This window comes from Cimex lectularius, unplaced genomic scaffold, assembly GCF_000648675.2.
Source record: "Cimex lectularius strain Harlan isolate CLEC.00 unplaced genomic scaffold, Clec_2.1 scaffold32, whole genome shotgun sequence".
Classification (NCBI taxonomy): domain Eukaryota; kingdom Metazoa; phylum Arthropoda; class Insecta; order Hemiptera; family Cimicidae; genus Cimex; species Cimex lectularius.
Window position 1 is genome coordinate 2,264,088 of NW_019392689.1, and position 18,528 is coordinate 2,282,615.

The 18,528-nt window shown below is 35.5% G+C and overlaps 1 protein-coding gene across 1 annotated transcript; it reads right to left on the reverse strand.

Annotated features, from left to right (window-relative positions):
• Positions 1 to 1,472: 1,472 nt before the first annotated feature.
• Positions 1,473 to 11,874, reverse strand: LOC106671985 (THO complex subunit 1). Its single transcript, XM_014403024.2, has 13 exons — positions 11,668 to 11,874; positions 11,494 to 11,567; positions 4,642 to 4,940; positions 4,486 to 4,581; positions 4,314 to 4,416; positions 4,146 to 4,251; positions 3,873 to 4,084; positions 3,676 to 3,805; positions 3,453 to 3,616; positions 3,244 to 3,387; positions 2,229 to 3,166; positions 1,967 to 2,112; positions 1,473 to 1,899 (listed from the first exon to the last, which is right to left on the reverse strand). Exons 1-13 carry the CDS (start codon positions 11,719 to 11,721, stop codon positions 1,738 to 1,740), a joined length of 2,628 nt encoding a protein of 875 aa, XP_014258510.1. The 5' UTR covers positions 11,722 to 11,874; the 3' UTR covers positions 1,473 to 1,737.
• Between the last annotated feature and the right edge of the window lie 6,654 nt (positions 11,875 to 18,528).

The following is an 18,528-nucleotide window of genomic DNA, read 5'->3' on the forward strand; positions in this document are numbered from 1 at the left end:
GAGAATTTGTGACCATTATCTGTCAACCAGGATGGAAACCAGAATGATGCGGAACCTATGAGAATGCTGCAGCTAAAGAGGAATATGTCGTCAATGCTCAACACAAAGAGATAACAACCAACGCATCTAAAAAAATTAAAACAAAGATAGTGACCAATTTTTAACAAGATTGCTGCACGAGATCAATTTGAACTAGTCGCAAGGCTTCATTCGCTAACTCGCAACTCGCTCTTCAACCGGTATGTCAAACTCGAAAAACCGATAGAAAAACATACCTTTTCGAAGTCATTTTAGACTTTTGAAATTTCTTAGTTTTAGAAAGTATTTATACATATTGTGACCAATTTTTAACAAGATTGCTGCATGAGATCAAGTTGAACTAGTCACAAGGGTTTATTCGCTAACTCAGCAGGTTGAATTTCATCAAAAAAGACATTAACAATTTTTTTTTTTTTGGGGGGGGGGTTTCTCGAAAACTGCTTGTTTTTAAGAGCCTAATTCCTTTTTCAATCCTCAGCAGGTCGAATGACCCCCCCCCCATGGGTAGTTGCAGATCTAAAAACCAATCAATAGACTTACATTTTAAAAGTTTTTTCTTATTTTAAATATTTCTTTAGATTCAGGATATGTTTATACATATTGGTTACAATTTACGAACCTAAACGTTCTTTAGATCTAGTTGAACATCATTCCTCAACACGTAATTTGCCCCCCAACCATTAGTTGAATATCTACTAACCGCTAAAAATTCATAATTTTTCAGCGTTTTCTACTATTTTAAGTATGTCGTTAGATTCTGAATGTTTTTTGACATATTGGGTACATTTTTCTAACCGATAGGTACTTGAGATCAAGTTAAGCTAGTGGAATACATACATACCGAATTTGCACTCGCCCCACAACATATATGTGAAAATCTAATAACCGTGTAATAATACTTTGTTGAAGTTTTTAGGTATTTTACATGTTGCTTTAGTTTCAATAAATTTGTAATATTGCTTGAGAAAAAATTCCTACCCAACAGGTGCCTTAGATCTAGTTGAACTAGCCAAATTGGGCAAAACTAGGCGAATACATCAATTCTCTAACTCCCCCCTCAACCGGTAGTAGAAAATCTGAAAACCAGTCGTTTGGTATTTACATATTTCATTAGTTTCAAAAAGTATTTTTACATATTGGGAACAATTTCCAAACTGTTAGGTACGTTAGATCTAGTTGAATACATCATTTCTCCAACTCGTAACTTGCCCCTCAACGTAACTGAAAATCTAAAAACTAGTAAAAACACTTACTTTTTTGATATTTTGGGGTATTTTAGATATGTCCCTAGTTTCAAAAAGTTTTTTACATATTGGCTACAATTTTCAAACCGATAGCCACCTTGCACCTAGTAACTAATTCTCCAACTCCCAACACTCACCTCAACCGGTAAAACTGTCAACCTTTTGAGAAAGAGTCAATAAAATAAAAAATTACATAGACAGGCAGTTTACTATAGGCCCTTGTTTGATTATTAATCCAAATTAGATACACAAACGTACAAAATTGTTAACAAAATTTTAAAAATTAATTCTTTACTTGTAATTTATCTTTGTACTACAAACATTTTGACAGCTATTAAATTTTATACTGTACAAGTTAAAATTGAGAAATATAACAAAAATATTCTAGGTGTCTATTCAAACTTTTATTTACAAATGGGAATTTTTTTTTTAATTTTTACAGGACACAACTAGACTACGAAGCTGATAAAATTTTAACAGCTTCCAAGAGACCAAGATTTTTCAATGATTGCCTCAGATTTTCGGGAGTTGCGTCATCTTCAGTACTACACCACACGAGAAGTAAATTGACAGCCCTAGTGTAGTCCGAATCTTTCTGGCTCTCAAAATATTCGACCTAGATTAAAAATTTTAATTATATAAAATAATTTCCACAAAATTAAAAATTATCTTATAAAAATTACCTCATCGGGTTTATAACCTAGCTTCTCTGCAACTTTTTTCCAACTCCCCGATATTGATTTTGCTAGCCTTGCTATCAATTCCTTAGTCAACACTGGACAAGTAATGCTATCATCTTCTTTTTCATCTTTCCTCTCATCTCTTTTATCTATAAATAAATTGTTAAACAAAAATTAATTTTATTATAAAATATAAATTTTTGTATTGGAAATAATTTATAATAGCCAACTAAGCTGGATTAATTAATTAATTAATTACCATTACCTTTTGTTTTTTTTGTATTTGCAGGAGAGCTTTCTTTATCATCAGAATCGTTGTCATGTGATCTTTTCCTCTTTCCTGGTGATTTCTCCTTTTTAAAGAATTGTTTTTCTGAATTTCTCTCTTTTTCCTTGTTATTACTACTGCTGTTGTTTTTCTCAGTCTTTTCAACCAATTTTTCTGTTTTCTTTTCTGAAACTTTTTTTTCTTTTTCTATCTTCGATTTATCCACTTTTGTCGATGACATATTCTTTTCATGTTTGTCATTCCTCTCTAACTTGTCTGAATTGGACACTTTACTACTTGTCAGTTTTTGTGGATGTTTATCGTGACTGTGGTTGTCTTTGTCTGATTTTTCATTCACCTTTGAAAGTGTTTTATCAGTTTTTTCAACTTTATCGTGTCTTTCAGATTTTTCTTTTTCCACCCTTTCAGATTTGTCCATCTTATCTTTTGATTCAGTTTTGTCATTTGATTCTGATTTTAACTTTTCTAAATTTTTCTCCGGGGATTTGGATAATTTTTCATTTTTGGCTGCAGTAGAGGCAATTTGCCTGGTTTTATCACCCAATTTTATCGTTTTAATTGGTGTGTTTGTGACAGCATTCAATTTAATTAGTTTCCCACTTTGGGTCTTTATAATTTTGATCTGGCCTTTTTGTAATTTTATCTGTTGAACTTTACTTTCATTAGAATTAACACCTTTTAACACTTTCACTCCTTCTTTTTTAGCCTCAGCCTTTGAGATTGTTTTAGGGGCTGGCAACAGAGGAGGTAGCAAAAGGCCTGGATTCTGTTCCCTGTAAATTTTTCTACATATATGATCTACAAACTCAGGTAGTTTTGGTATTGGGTTTTGGGTGTTTGTTGAGAAGAAATGGGGTGATTTTAGAGAAAGGAGCTTTAATGCAATCCAACCGTACTGGGGATCACTAACTTTCCTGTAAATAAAATATAGCACTTTCATTATTTTCATCTGTATCCAAGAGGGTAAAGAAACGGTAAAACACAATCGCACTTGTCCTTGATATCAATAGGCTCTGGAGACTCGCTCTGTTGTATACACTCTGCTAAGAAATCAGTTACTTGAGGGCTGCAATTTCTACCCGGGAGATATTTTAAATAATCTTGCCTCATATCGATCACTTCAAGTCTGTCAGACCTGAAATTATTTACTTGTATAAAAAATAATATTACAAAATGAAAATATTTAATTAAAGGAAATACCTTGGGACAATTAATTTATTAAAATTGTTAGTCTGGTGCAATACATTTGCCATAGTTTCCTTTTTAGGCGGTGACTTGATTACTGCATTTTTATCATAATTTTGAGTTATTTTTTTAAGAGGGGGGCAACCTTCACCTTTCCAATTGCTCCAGTGCTCTTCTCTCTGTAAGATTAAAAATATAATAAAAAAAACAATTAACATCTAAAGCATTATGTTATCACCTTTAATATAAGCTGTACGGCTTGTAAGAATTTTTCACCATCTGGCGGCGATTCCTTTATCAACTGGTGAATACTTTCAGCCGATGTTTTCACCCACTCTAGTTGATCTGATTTTAACGTATGACTATCTCTACACAATAGATGATTAGTAAAATTGCCATAAAATCCAAATCCAAAATAAAATGCAAAATTATTACTTAGGTTTGGGCAGAGATAGAAACTGGAACAGTATTAAAAACTGAAGGTATATTGTCCTTCTAAAATTTGTGTCATTTAGCTGGAGAAGCAGTAGCTTCTGATTGGTCAAAAATTTTGTAAAGAAGTTGTCTTCACTTGTTCGCATGTTGCTTGTCTCAGCGTCCCAATCAAGTTTGTAATTTTTGAAAACAGTCAAAACAGCATTAGAATTCTACAAAAACGAACAATGAATTTATTACTGAGTTTTAAAACTGCAAAAGAAACAAAAATACCTTTACAAAATCCTTCCACTGTTTCTTGAGGTAGCATAACATTGGGCTTCTAAAATATTCCTGAAGTGACCAAAACTCGGAATAAAAATTTGTATCTAGTTTAATCCTGTAAAATTAGCATTATTAAATATACAGTTTGTAACATTTAAAAAAATAGCAATTTCTTACGGAATATCTACAGTTTGAAGAGGTTCTCCTTCTATGAGATCATCTTCTTCAATGCCATATTTCATACAAGTGTCTATGTTAAATTCACTAACAATATTAAGACCTGAAATTAAATATGATTAAATATTATAGGGAATGACTGGATTGAAATATTATATGTCCATATAATCACCAGATCTTTCCGAAAATGGGAAGAACATTGCGAGAAAGAGTAAAATCCGACCACAGAAATCAGTGTTTTGAGCTTTTGAAAGTCTTCGCAACAAGTCTAAAAGTAAAATGGGAATGTTATCATACTCATAAGAGTTGGAAAAATGGCAAAACTGACCATTGCACATTCTCAATATATTGTTTTTACAAGGTGTAAAAAATGGCTGACTCTTCCAAAGGCTGACTCGTTTTTCGACAAATTCAAACAACACTTCGCTCAACGGTATTGGCGTCGAATCCAAAATGTCTCCTATTATTGAGACCGGTGTGAGCGGGAACACAAGTTCATTATTCCAAAGCAGAAGAAGAAACTCCATGAATTTGTTGAGAGTGTCAACAGTTCTGTTCTCATCGTATAGTAACTCAATAACCTTGTCTCGCAAGGCCTGTTCAAGTGCTGTGCGTTTCTCTGCTTCCCTAAAATAGCAAATTGCCCATTAAATAAATAAATACACATTACTTTGTTTGAAGGGGGAAAACATTGTTCCTCTGTGAAAGAGGATCTTATGTTGTGACATTTCTTCATGGCTTTGTCTGGGCTGTAAACAATAAGCACTATCCCAGCCTTTTCTAACAGTCATGCAAGTCAAGTTTAATAATGTTAATTCTTTTACAACTCAACAAGAAATGGAGAACTTTTTGCTTCCCTTTCATCATACTGTGAAATATATGTTACTTTCAAGAAAACTTTACCACTTAAGAAATATTTATTTATTATGTGAACATTTAATGTTTAAAAATAATAGACTTAAAAAAATGCAGAGAATAAACTATTTTTTGGTAACTAAAAGCATTTCTTGTCATCTTTTTTAACTAAAAAAGTGTTTCAATTAATTATACTTTTTATTTAAAGTCTCGGCTGAGATGAAAAAGCTAGTGTCACGAGCAGGATTCGTACCCACAACCTTCAGCTCTATATGCCACTGCTCTAACCACTTGACCACTAGTTAGAGTAGCGGCATATCGAGCTGAAGGTTGTGGGTTCGAATCCCGCTCATGACATTAGCTTTTTCATTTCCACCAAGACTTTTTATCTAAGGTATAATTAATTGAAACAATTAAAACGGTCAATTATGACTGCTAAACATATGAAGGATTAATCCAAAAAGCTATGATACTTACCAGATTATACAATGGTCATTAAAAAAAGAAATTAAATTGTAATATGGAATTTTTACAAGTTTCTTGGCCAAAGTCAGCTTGTCACTATAGTGCTTAATTCTCACCACCATCATTAACTGATAATCGTGCAGTAAGTTACTTCCAAGCAACCTTTACAACTTTGAGTAATTGAATGAAACTAGTGCGAGTACAGTCTTGAATTAAATATTGGGTTGTCCGGAAAATAATGCAGGATTTTGGTATTAAACAAAAAAAAAAGAAACTAGTTACTTTAAAGCAATGTTCTTTAATCAAAATAATTTCCCATACTCTCAATACATTTCTCCCAACGTGTTGGTAACTTATAAATTCGNACAAATGAGTAATCCTGTAAACGTAAACAGAATATTTTATATAGATTTTTTTTAATGAAAACTTAAAATCCTGCATTATTTTCCGGACAACCCAATACAATAAAATTTTCTACTACTTGAAAGATTGTTCAAAGAGTTTAAGTACATAAAGGGATCAAAGTAAAAATTAATGGCAGAACTACTAAATCTACGACATGCTAGGGAATGAAATTAGGACTGCTGACTGGACAGTGCAGACTCCAGTCAGATGTATAAATTCAGAGCAGCAGAAACAACCAGGTACAGATATGTCAGAAAAAAGTTTAAGAGTTATTAATTTTGGACTCCTTCGTGTGCCCTCATTTCTCCTTGGGAGACTCAGGGCGAGGAGAAAGATTTTACCTTCTTGAGTTGAACTGCGAATGAGTCTGACCAATCTGCAAATATTAATATTAATCAAGGCGGTGAGGCAATTTTTTTAAAATGGGTATTTATTTCATTTTTTCTCTGAATTGTGTTTTGTGTGAGATTCCTTTGTTTTCTATTTGATTCATTTGAGTTTGTAAGTGCCAAACTATAATTGTTCATTGTTTTCCTTTTGAATAAACTCGAATTAAAGAGATCAAGCTTTGCGACTATTTTTTTTATTCTGAAAATTAATTGGGGGGCAAATGTCCTGTTATAAGGGGAATCATCCACGATAAAAAAAAAAAGTGGTAACAGTGCATTCGACATGTGTCCAATAATACTGAATTGTACACACATACACATTTTATATGAAGTATAAATTTAATTTCTAACAACACTTCCAAAATATATTTTTAATTGTAATAATAATAATTAAACAGTTCTTTTTTTAAATTTATTAATTTAGTTATGTTAATGCATGTCATAAACATCTATTTTTAATTTTATTTTATGTGTTTCAAATACAACTCAAATGAGGTTTATATAATATTTTGTATTCTTCATTGTACACACAATCATACCTAAAGGTTCAAGAAGCAATCCAAAACACAGTAAAGTTTTTCCAAAAGAGGATTAAGCCTTAAGAATGCGAGAAATTGGTAATAATTTTTTAAAAATAGAAAATAAAAATATGGCATTGCGCCATCTTCAGTGAGAAACTTTCAACACTGAAACAAAATGCTGAAACGCATTTGAATAACTCAAACAAAAAACCCGTGAGTGAAGACAGACCCAGTAGCGTGCGTATTCTGGTTCAACATGAGTTCACCAACTCGCAGACCAAATCCCATCATCTACAATAATCGAAATTACATTTACAATAGCAATTGCGACAATATTAAATTTTTTAATGCAACCCCTCTACATAGAAACCTACATTATATAATCCATCTTGTCAACGACAAAAAAAAAAAAAAAAAAAAAAAAAAAAAAAAAAAAAAAAAAAAAATCTATCGTATCAACATCTCAAATATCAATGTTTAAAACAAACAGAAGATAAAACTCTCATCGCCAATAGACAAAAACATTCAACAAATCGTGCATCTGCAGAAGCTGTTTACCAAGCTCAAAGTTTATCACAAACAACACCGACACATCCTATGATGAACAAAGCAGAAACTAAAAAAACAAACAAAAAACTAAATGCCAGCCTGTACAGAACACCCCGAATGCCTATTACATTTAATCCACTAGGCAGTTTGTCATTCATTACTATGAGAATCAGGAAAAAAATTAGATACTGCATTGGTGAAGGTAGTACCATTAATTGCATTTCCACGTCTTATGGCTGCTTAAATTTTGTTGGGCACAGAACAATCAAGAAATTTTAAAATAAATCGATGATAACATTTTTATTGCGGGTAATTGTAACAGGATTGTTTCCCCCAATTAATTTTCAAAATTAAAAAATAAAATAGACGCAAAGCTTAAACTCTTTAGCTCGAGTTTGTTCAAAATGAAAATAAACATTGATAGTTTGGCACTTACAAATTCAATTGAACCAAATATCAATCAATATAGGAATCATACATAAAAAACAATTCAAAGAAATATAAGGTAAACAAATTCACATTTTTAAAAAAATTACTCACTACCACCAATAGGTCAGACTCCTTCGCAGTTCAGCTCAAGAAAAATAAAAAAGTTCGTGTTTTCTCTCGAGAGGGCCGAGGGCAACAAAGGAGTCCAAATTAATAACTGTTGTGTCCTCTGTGGGCATAAAAGTCTATGCAGGCTGAGATTCATACTCATGGGGGAAGAAAAGCCAAAGCCTGAAAGATACTTTAACCTTATTTGAATAAGCTTTTTGACTTAAGCAAGCTTAATAAATTTGTCCTGCTATCATTTCTGACAATTGGGCAGGAAGTAATATACCCAAGCAATGTCATATATCACAACTTTAGAAAATACAGTGGTTAATTGAATAATGCTTGCGGCTAGAATTCATAGTAGCCTTATTCATGTAAACAAGGAAAAAAAGAAATATACAAAGAAGTCTGAAAAATTGGACAACATTTTTATTCAGCTGATTTGTCTGTTATTCCATCTCTCCATGTTTAACTGGTTGTTGCCTATTGACATCAAAATTGGCAACATGATAAACAGTGCATATTTCTCATCATCATTATTGCTAATTGTAGATATTTAAAACTTTGAATAATTAAATAAATCATAAGGAGATAATCTTGCAATAAGAAAATAATCAAACACTATACACTTATTGATTTTAATTTTATATTCCCTGAAATAAATATAATAATTCAGTATTGAACTAGTGAACAAGGTAACAAATACTAACTTCTTCCTGACAATGTACTAATAACTGTGCAGAAAATAATACTTCCAAGAAATGCTCACAACTTTAGAAAATGTATTAGTTAATTGAATTATACAAGCGACAGGAATTAATATCAATTTTAAAAGGGTTAAAAATATACTTAAACAAGAAGAAAAAATTATATATAAATGTACAAACTTTCTGGACAGACAAGCAATAACCATTTTGAAGATGTATACATACATTTAAAAAAGTTATGTTTGGTTTTAGTTAACTATTGTGTGTCCTGAATGAAATAAACTGCTCAAAAATGAATAGGGATATTGCCAATTTTAAGTATTTACTTTCTCTAACGTTTTTATTTTGTTTTGATTAAAAATTGCATTAAAATTCATAAGAAATTATAGTTTTTTACTGAAGGAAAAGATAATTAAGGGATTTTGAAAAATAACAAAATAAAAGGTTTTAATTCCATAATTTTGTTTATTGGACAAAATATTTTTTTTAAGCCTCTGTGCACCTGTTAGGTATATATAGGTAATAAGGTTGTCACTAATTTTGTTAGGAATTTCACTCCATAGAAGTTGAAACTCTGCACTCAGTTGTTACGACAATGGGGAAGGGGCAGATGGGAAATTCCCAGGTTTTCTAAACATTGATTAACAATTCTGCCTCTATGAGGTTTGGCAATGTCATCCAGAGATCAAAAATCCCTCCCAATGTGATCCCTGGTTTGAGGGATGTATTCCTCGATAATTTCTTTGACATAACGGACTGCAATGAGGTTGCCTTCAACAATATGGAGTCCAGTGGTCCTCCAGTGTAAATCCCAGCCCAATCCATTACACCACCTCTTCCACACTGCTCTGAAGGAAGCACAACTGGGGCATTGTACTCATGATCATGTATTGTTTGTACTGATAAAGGCCTTGCCAAAACATCTTGTACTACATTTCGGATCTGGCGGGGGGGGGATCGAAAAGGTTTCGTCTTGCAGCAAGACCTCCCTTAGCATTGTAATGCACTGAGATTCACAACCAGGCCTCCTATTAGCACTTCCAGTCACTCAGAATTGGGCTAAGCACAGTAGATCACGTTCTGAGAAACACCAACTGCCTCTGTGATATCCACTTGCCATGACTCGATTACTCATTCTCACAATAACATTGCAGACTTCTGGATCAAGTTGATGTCTTTCTATGGTTAAGGAGGATACAACTGGATTAAAATGAAGAAGGAAAGATGAGAAAAGGTTTTGTTTACAAAATGAGTAATCATCATGTTTACTATTTTTAAGTAAATCTGTCAATAAAAATTTGTTTGTTTTTGGTTTGTATTTTCCATTTTGTTTTATCCAACTAACAAGAATATAACGGTTAATTTAATTAAAATTAATAGAATGAATAAATTACAAATATCCCTATTCATTTTTGAGCAGTTTTTAATAAATTATAATTTTAGTATTTGTACAAGTTACTTGGCTGAAGAGGGTTTGACAGCAAGGTAAATTGTACAATACTAAATTCTTCGTATCATTATTGATAATTATGGATGTTATTCCCAAGTAAGAATGCTAATGAAACAACAAAATGATTTAATAATAATTTTAAAATAATTATTAAATAATAAAATAATATGGGAATATCTTTTTATATCCATCCAACTCTTTGTCATACATAAGGGAGTCACCATACCGGCAGACCATGGCCACTAAATTAGTTTCTATGGTTGCAAATTTAGGGGACCTTAAGGTACTTAACAGCTTCCTCCGGCCTTGCCCTAAAAGGCCCTAGAAAGCTAGGGAAATATTTTTCTTATTATAAATTTATCTATTTTAATAGCTCTTGCTAGTTAATCCATTTGAATACATATTCTAACAAAAAATAAATAAAAAAGATACCTAAAATATTTCAATAAATAACAAATAAATATGGGAACAACAACAAATAATACATAGTACATCAAAATAGGAATGTATGAAATAACTATGACACGTTCAGCTGATTTGTCTGTTGTTCCAGTATTAAATAGGTGATATTTCAATTTTATGAACATCCTGGGTATTGAAAAATTGCATATATTTATATGAAAAAAAGCTTTGTTTGATTTTAAATATATGGTTCTAAATTAAATATAACAAATTATGGTTGAAGGATATATTTGACCAAGTTGCTTGGCTGAAGCCAGCTTGGCAACATGGTAAACACTGCTCACTTTTTGCCATTATTACTGATAATTGTGGATTTTATTGCCAAGCAATGTTTACAACGTTGAAAAATTAAATAAGCATAAAAAGTGTCAAGAGTAAGTTCTAAAATAAGAAAAGAAAATTATACATTAATATCTGAAAAATCTATGACAAGCCCAGCTGATTTGTCTATTATTTTAGTCTTAATATGTAGGTGGAATTTCAATTGAGTATGGAAAAATTCCAAATATTTACATTTAAAAAAAGAAGCGTTGTTTGATTTTAACTTTATGTAGTGCGGTTCAAAATGAGATATAACAAATTGTGATTGAGGTACATATTTAGCAAAGTTGCTTGGCGGAAGCCGGCTTGTCAGCGTGGTAAACAGTAAGCACCCCTCCCAGCCATCTTAGCTGTTTATCGTCAAGTTGGTGATACTTCCAACCAATGCTTATTGCTTACAGACAAGTTGTATTTATTATTTGAAGGATCCTAAATGTGATAATAGGTTTCTAATCTTAACGGGAATAAAGGATAAAGGCTAAAGTCTCCGAATCGGTTGTGACGAATTGTTTCACTTACTTGGTTTCGAAAGAATTCCACTTGGATTTCAATCCGTCGAGTTCGCCGGTGTCGAAGGCCGTATTGACTTCCGCCTAGAATTAAATGAAATTTCAAGAAATGAAAGACGCGCCCAGTTAGAAGTGTGGCGTGGGGAGACGGCGTTGTGCCGGAAATTTGTGGGCATTGTCTTACCGAAAGAACGGTTTTCATCGTCGTGTAATTCGCCTCGGGCTTTTGGCCTGACATTTTGACAGAAATCAACGACCAACGCCTGACTGGAGCCTAATGAAAAACTGACTGGACCATTTGTATACGGTCAGACTCCGAGCCAAGCGTAAACTCCGTTCGGTTACAGTATGACGGCTCGGCCGCTCGGCTGTGTTCAGTGTTGCCGTGAGCGAGCAGTGGAGCGCTACCGACGGTCGCGCTGTCAATGACGACAACAACAGAGTAAAAATTGACACGAAAACATTCACACACAAAAAAGACAATATAAACAACGAAAACAACTATTTTACATTGTTAATCCATTTTCGTAATTAATCGAATTATTTGAAAGAATAGAACATTAAGAACTGGTTCGCGGATTGTAAATTTATTCTTTTCAACTCACAAGGGGATGACCAAGTTGGTGGACAGAAATTTGGACCAAACAATTTTTTAGTGATTCTACATTCCAAAATATCGGACACATATCCGCCATTTCTTACGAATATGCTTTCGTTGAGTCAATTTTGTTTTAAGTTGAAATTTTTCGTTTTTTTAAAAATTTTTTCACGTTCTACTTATTCAAATCAACTATGACAATATATAATTTAAAGCATGTTTTATTTGGATTACAATAAAAAAAGAGTTAAAGCTATCAAATTTTATTAATAACCAAAAATGTCGAAAAACCAAATATTTTTCAAGTAAACTAGGTCACAATTTTTTCGTGAGACTAGTATGGAATTTCGTTTTAGCACGTCTATAGATTCCTAAATATGAAGTTTAGTTTTTAAGAACGAAGAAGTTTCAAATTTAAATTTATCGTTTTGTTACAAGTGAGAAGTCGTTATCGGAATGTTTGGTTGAAACGGCTATAATTCAAGATCCGCTGAAATTATTGTAACGCCAAAGGGGCTATTTGAAAGAAGAGTAACGGAGCTTTTTAACGACGCCTGTACCATTAATATATAAGAAAATACACAAAATAACAAAATTTGTCTGAAAGTGACATTTTTTTTTAAATTGAAATAATAGTCTGATTTTAATGTTTATAAAGTCATAAAATGGAATTGACGATTTGTTTAAAAGGAAATATCAACCATGAAATCGGGTTCCTAGGTTTGGAGAAAAATGTTGTTAAAGCTTGCACTTGGAATGTCAGAATGGCAGAAGGTCGTCGAAATTATCATTAAAAAAATAATTTACACCGATTTCCGCGAAAGTCCATACCTAAAGATTTTATAACGATAATTACGACATTGAGGTAAATATAAGTTTTGACCATTTTCTGATTTACTTTGGTTACAGAATGTTCGTTAAAATATGCAAAAAAATACTTATTTTGTTGATTTACCTTTTAAATCAGACAACATTATCCACCGCATCTTTAAATAATCATTACTTAACGGTCACTAAATATTACACATACCCAAATTATAATGTGCCTTGACGTAGAATATTTTTGTTTTATCTTAACCAATAATGATATATATACCCTAGGGCTACCACTCCTAGGAAGGTTCCTGAGGCGAACTCAAGGTCTTACGTACTGGAAATGGCGACCCAGTACGGACAACACTGCTACACTTTCACACTAGGTGGCTGCACTTGGGACTTGATGCACCCCCTTGATGGGGTTGTCCGAGCCCCCTGTCGACACGCCACCACCAATACACAGGTTGATGCACGCGACCAAGGGCCTTGGAACTCAAAAGTAACAAACGCAAAATACCGTGTGCAAACACTAAAAACGACATAAATTCTCATCTAGAGGGGGAGATCTCCTGATAAATAAATGCCTGGGTAGACTCGTACCCCATCCTTAAAAGGTCCCGGACTTGGTCGGCTCACGTGACCTGCATAAATCTCTTGTACTTGTTCACAAACCCCAAGATTTTGGACCGACCGACTGGATGGTTACCGTGCTGGCACAGATTGGAGAAGCACCCGAATGGGCCGGGGGGGGATCATCTCCAAAGGCTGAGGATTGCATTCACATGGTACACATACCACTTTACAGACAAAACACAAAACTATTGACGATAAAAATGTTGAACAAAATGGAACAAAGGTAAAAGTTCCTACTGCGCCTAACCCGGGTCCGACCAACCCGACAACACCCCCTCCCAACTCAACACTCCCACCTCCCCAAATCCCCTGAAGTATTTGTCCCATGAGAATCCGGAAGGTCCCTCTGCCACCCAGACCCATATCCCTCTACCCCTTCACTCCGTTCAACTCCCCCCAACCATCCACTCCTCCTTGCCCCCGCCCTTGAGGATAAATATTTCAAGGACAAAGCTTATGTTGATGACCTGATTGTGATCATCCCAGCCGAAAGTAAGTCAATGCGCGAAGCTCGTGGAACGTAGCAGTTTAGTTAGTACAGAAATGGTGCAGCACAGTCAAATTGTAATTAGCATCCGAAAAAACTGAACAAATCCTATTAAAAGGAACGCTGAGCCCAAAGAGACCTCAAGTAATACGCATTTGCGTATACGTTGCGCTTTTCTCGATTGCGGTGAACGGTGTCGCTAACGGCGTCCCTCCGCAGATAAGGAGAATGCTCTTTGACGAAGACCTCTGCTTCTACCGTTCAGGTATGGATCTGGCGGAGGTTGGCGGTAGGATGCAATAGGCGATAGACGTAGTGGCCGCGAGAGCCGAGGAAACCGGATTTGCCTTCTCAACGCCGAAAACGGTGTGGGTCCACTTCTGCAGGAGGGCGTACCCCTACGGTACGTTGAGACGGTGAGGTTCCTCGGTCTCCTATTTGATGAGAAATTGAGATGGCAGCCCCACATCGACGCCACTGAGGTCAGGAGCAGTAAAACCCTCGCACTGTTTAAGATTGTTGGGTCACTTTAGGTGGACCCTAATAAAAATGTTCGACTCGCTGTTCTGTTTGAGGATCTTTTATAATGTATGGCCTATTCTTCGGCCCGTAAAACGCGACTGAGAAAGCTCGATAGGCTCTATTATCAGGGCCTGAGTGCAATCTCGGGAGCGTACAGAACCAGCCCCTTGGCCAGCCTCTGCTGCGAACTGGGGGTCTTTGCCTCCCGAACTGCGGAAGGAACGACTCGCCCTTGACTAAGCCGTGGCATCCTCTGGCTTGAGCGATCATTCAATGCCCGTATAGAGATATCTACGACTTGCTTCGAACGCGGACGCGACCCCTCGGGATTCGCTAAGGTGAAGCTCTAGGAAGAGCTGGACTGGCCCTGGGGACGGTGCTTCGTCTACCTACGACGCCCTGGACCCTTCCTGCCGTACTCGTACGTGACGATTAGTCGAAGTTGCCCAAATCGTATACACCGCCATACTTCTACAAAGCTAAGTTTTATGAACACAAAAACAGATACGCCGGTTTTCGTCTCGTTTTTACAGACGGGTCGAGGACCGACGATGGTGTGACGTGTGCCGTGTATAGTGAGGGAGGGGCCATGTTTTAGTCGTTGCCACCTCACTGCAGCGTACACACAGCAGAATTGTACGCGATTTGACACGCTCCCGAGGCGGTGCGGACCAAGGAAGGTTTAGCTTTCCTCGTGTGTACCGACTCTCTGAGCGCTGTTTGGGCTCTGCGTAACGGATTCTCTGTGGACCCTCTGGCCGTGCTCTTGCTAGAAAGATATGCCGAATTGGAGCGCCTCGGAATAACGTGGTTGTTTTCTGAGTCCCTGGACACGTCGGTCTGGAGGGTAACGAACGCGCAGAGGCGGCGGCGAAAGCCGGAATGGCTCACTCTCCCGACCAGGCCATCGCGATCAGGCCCTCTGAAGCTAAGCGAGCTGTAAAAAAGATGATAAGGGATAAATGTCAGCGTCAGTGGGCAGGGTCATCCGAGAGGCTCCTTCGTGTTAAGTGCACGACCTGCAGATGGCCCCCCCGAGGATCTATGCTGTAAAGAAGGAATAGTTCTTACCAGATTAAGAGTAGGTTATACTCGGCTGACACATGGGCACTTGCTGGTGGGCCAATCCCCCTCAGGTGTCCGTTACGCAGAGAAAGGTTGCTCGATGTGTCCCACATAGTCGAAGCGTATCGTGCCTTGGCTCCCTACATTAGTTCGAGTAGGCATGCCGCCAGATTAAAAGAAGGTTCTCGGACACAGCAGCGAATTTGAGGGTCCCCTTTTCCGCTTTTTAAGGGAATTGGGAATTTTTTATTGTATGTATAAGTTAAGTTATGGGTTTCTGAGTCTTGTATAAGTGAATGTATTTATTGGTATGAATGGGGAGGGGCTGATGGCCAAGTAGCTTCTCCACCGGCTCTCAGATTGTGTGTATGACTTGGGCCGATGGCGGAAATTTTATAAAATACCCCATCGACCCCAATTTAAATTAGTTTATTGTAGTGAAAGGTAGATGGAGGAATATACTCCATCTACCAAACAGTATGAGTGTGATCAATGTATGTTGGTGTTAATGTTTTTATTCGTGTGAATGGGGAGGAGCTGATGGTGAAGTAGCATCTCCATCGCCCCTCACGTTGCGTGCGTGACTTGGGTCTACGGCGGAAAACTTTTAAAGTACCCATCGACCCCAAATTAGAATAGTCTATTGTAGTGAACAGGTAGATGAAGGAATATCAATTACTCCAACTACCAAACAGTATGAGCGGATCAATGTATGGCAAGGCATGATTGTGTAGAGGTATTTTGCTAGTGCTTCGGAGCTGAAATGAAAAAGCTGCAGGATGCCCCTGTCAAAAAAAAAAAAAAAAATAAAATAAAATAAAATAAATAAAATAAAATAAATAAAAAATATGTCTGTAGAGATAGTATGAAAGAAATTAAGCCAGTTTTACATAAATGGCCAACTGAGGAACTTGAGGAAAAAGAACTTGTGATTCTCTCTAGATTGCGAATAAGTCACATCAGGCTAATCCATAATAGGATTTTAATAGGCAACAACCTTCCAACTTGTCCTCGATTTATGCGAAGTGAAGAACGTATCATTCTGACTGTAAAACATAGTTTGGTCGACTGTCGCACTTTGCAACCCTTTGGTAGGTCGTAGACTTTTAAGAGAAATGATACATATTCATCAAGATAAAATGGCATGTAATTTAAAAACGGATTTGAATAATTTGAGTTGATATACAGTGGGATTCTAGAAAAAGACAAGGCCCCCCTCCGAGAATCGTAGCAATACATGCATACATATATATTTATTTATTATAAAAGGCTGTGATAACATTACTAATACTTGAAATTAAGATCTTGTTGTTTTTTAAAAATTGTATACTTCAGGTACATATGATAGGTATGTATCACAGGCGTTTGACTATCGTATATATATGTATATGACAAATTTGTATAATATGGTTAAGTTGTGACTTTGTACCCGTAGCAACAAATTGACAAAATAATTTATTACTACCTACCTATTTTCCTGTGCCTCTGTAGATCCCCTGCAGAAGACAATGAAACTTGTCGAAAGCTTGGGCATTGATATAACATTGTATGTTTGAAGACCACAGCCCGAATCCTAATCAACATCATAATGTCCAATGAGATTATATTTCTTTTTTTAAACTCAATTCTAAGCTGTTGATAGGGTATATCCTTTCTTTAACTGGTGACCCATTTTGCTTATACTTCTTACTTCACTTGGGGATTATTTCTTTTAAAATCATTACTTGGATTTTTGTAACTTCTTTATTTAGATTTTTTGGTTAAAATTATTAGTTGTTCGTTTGTACTGGTTATAATTGAGAAAATTATTAGAGTGACCGTGATTATCATCAGTTCTGAACTCCTTATAATAGAAACCTGGTTTCCTATGATAGACCTGATAACCATCATATGATTTCTGGGGATTTGACCTATATCGGCTATTATTATTTACGTGTGGTTGATCGGCTTTCGATGAAACTTCCAGTCGTTCAACCTGTAAAATCAGGGAATCTATTTGTTCTAGGGATTGGGTCCGTCAGGGTACAAAAATCGCGCGCGGGTATCTTGATTAGCGCCTGATAATATTATGTCCAAAATTTCTTCGTTGGAGTATTTCTCCAATATAGATGCATACTTTTGTATGTCGTGAGCGAATTCGCGAATTCACTCTCCACGTCTTTGTGACCTCAAAACAAGACGATAAAATAAGTCCGCGTCTTAACATTGATTCATTGATTTATCCAATGTTCTTTTAAAAGATTATAATCAATTGTTTGTTCAAGCATAGACAAAGTAGGCTTCTTATATAACATATAAAACACCTATAACATGGCTGGATAAACATGAAAAGAAAGTGAAAGGAATAAAATGCAAGAAAGGCAGAAAGACAGAAGAGATTCTTTTTCGGAGACGAACCACTCGATTAAAATTAACGAACTAAGCAGTACAGAAAAGGACAGAGTGCGCTAACGACAATACCAAATACGCCAAACTGGACCCAACGAACATATTAAAACATTTTTCTCTCCTCTCGCGCGCGCTTGTGTGTGTGATCATCAATTCGACAAAGATGAAGAATTACCAAGAATAGTTTTCGTTTCCATGATGGACAGGGAGAACTAACAATCGAGGAAATGTATTCTTATGTTATGCAATGTATTAATTCTTCTGGTAATATTATGTCCAAAATTTCTTCGTTCGAGTATTTCCCCAATATAGATGCATACTTTTGTATGTCGTGAACGTATTCGCGAATTCACTCTCCTCGTCTTTGTGACCTGAAAACAAGACGATAAAATAAGTCCGCGTCTTAACATTGATCATTCTTACCTTTATTCCCTTTTGAGGAAGAAAGAAAACTACCTTCCTAAACCTTTTTGGCAGTCGATTTCTCTTAAGCCTCTAGCATGCCTACATTAATTTTTCTTGTCACATTTGTATCC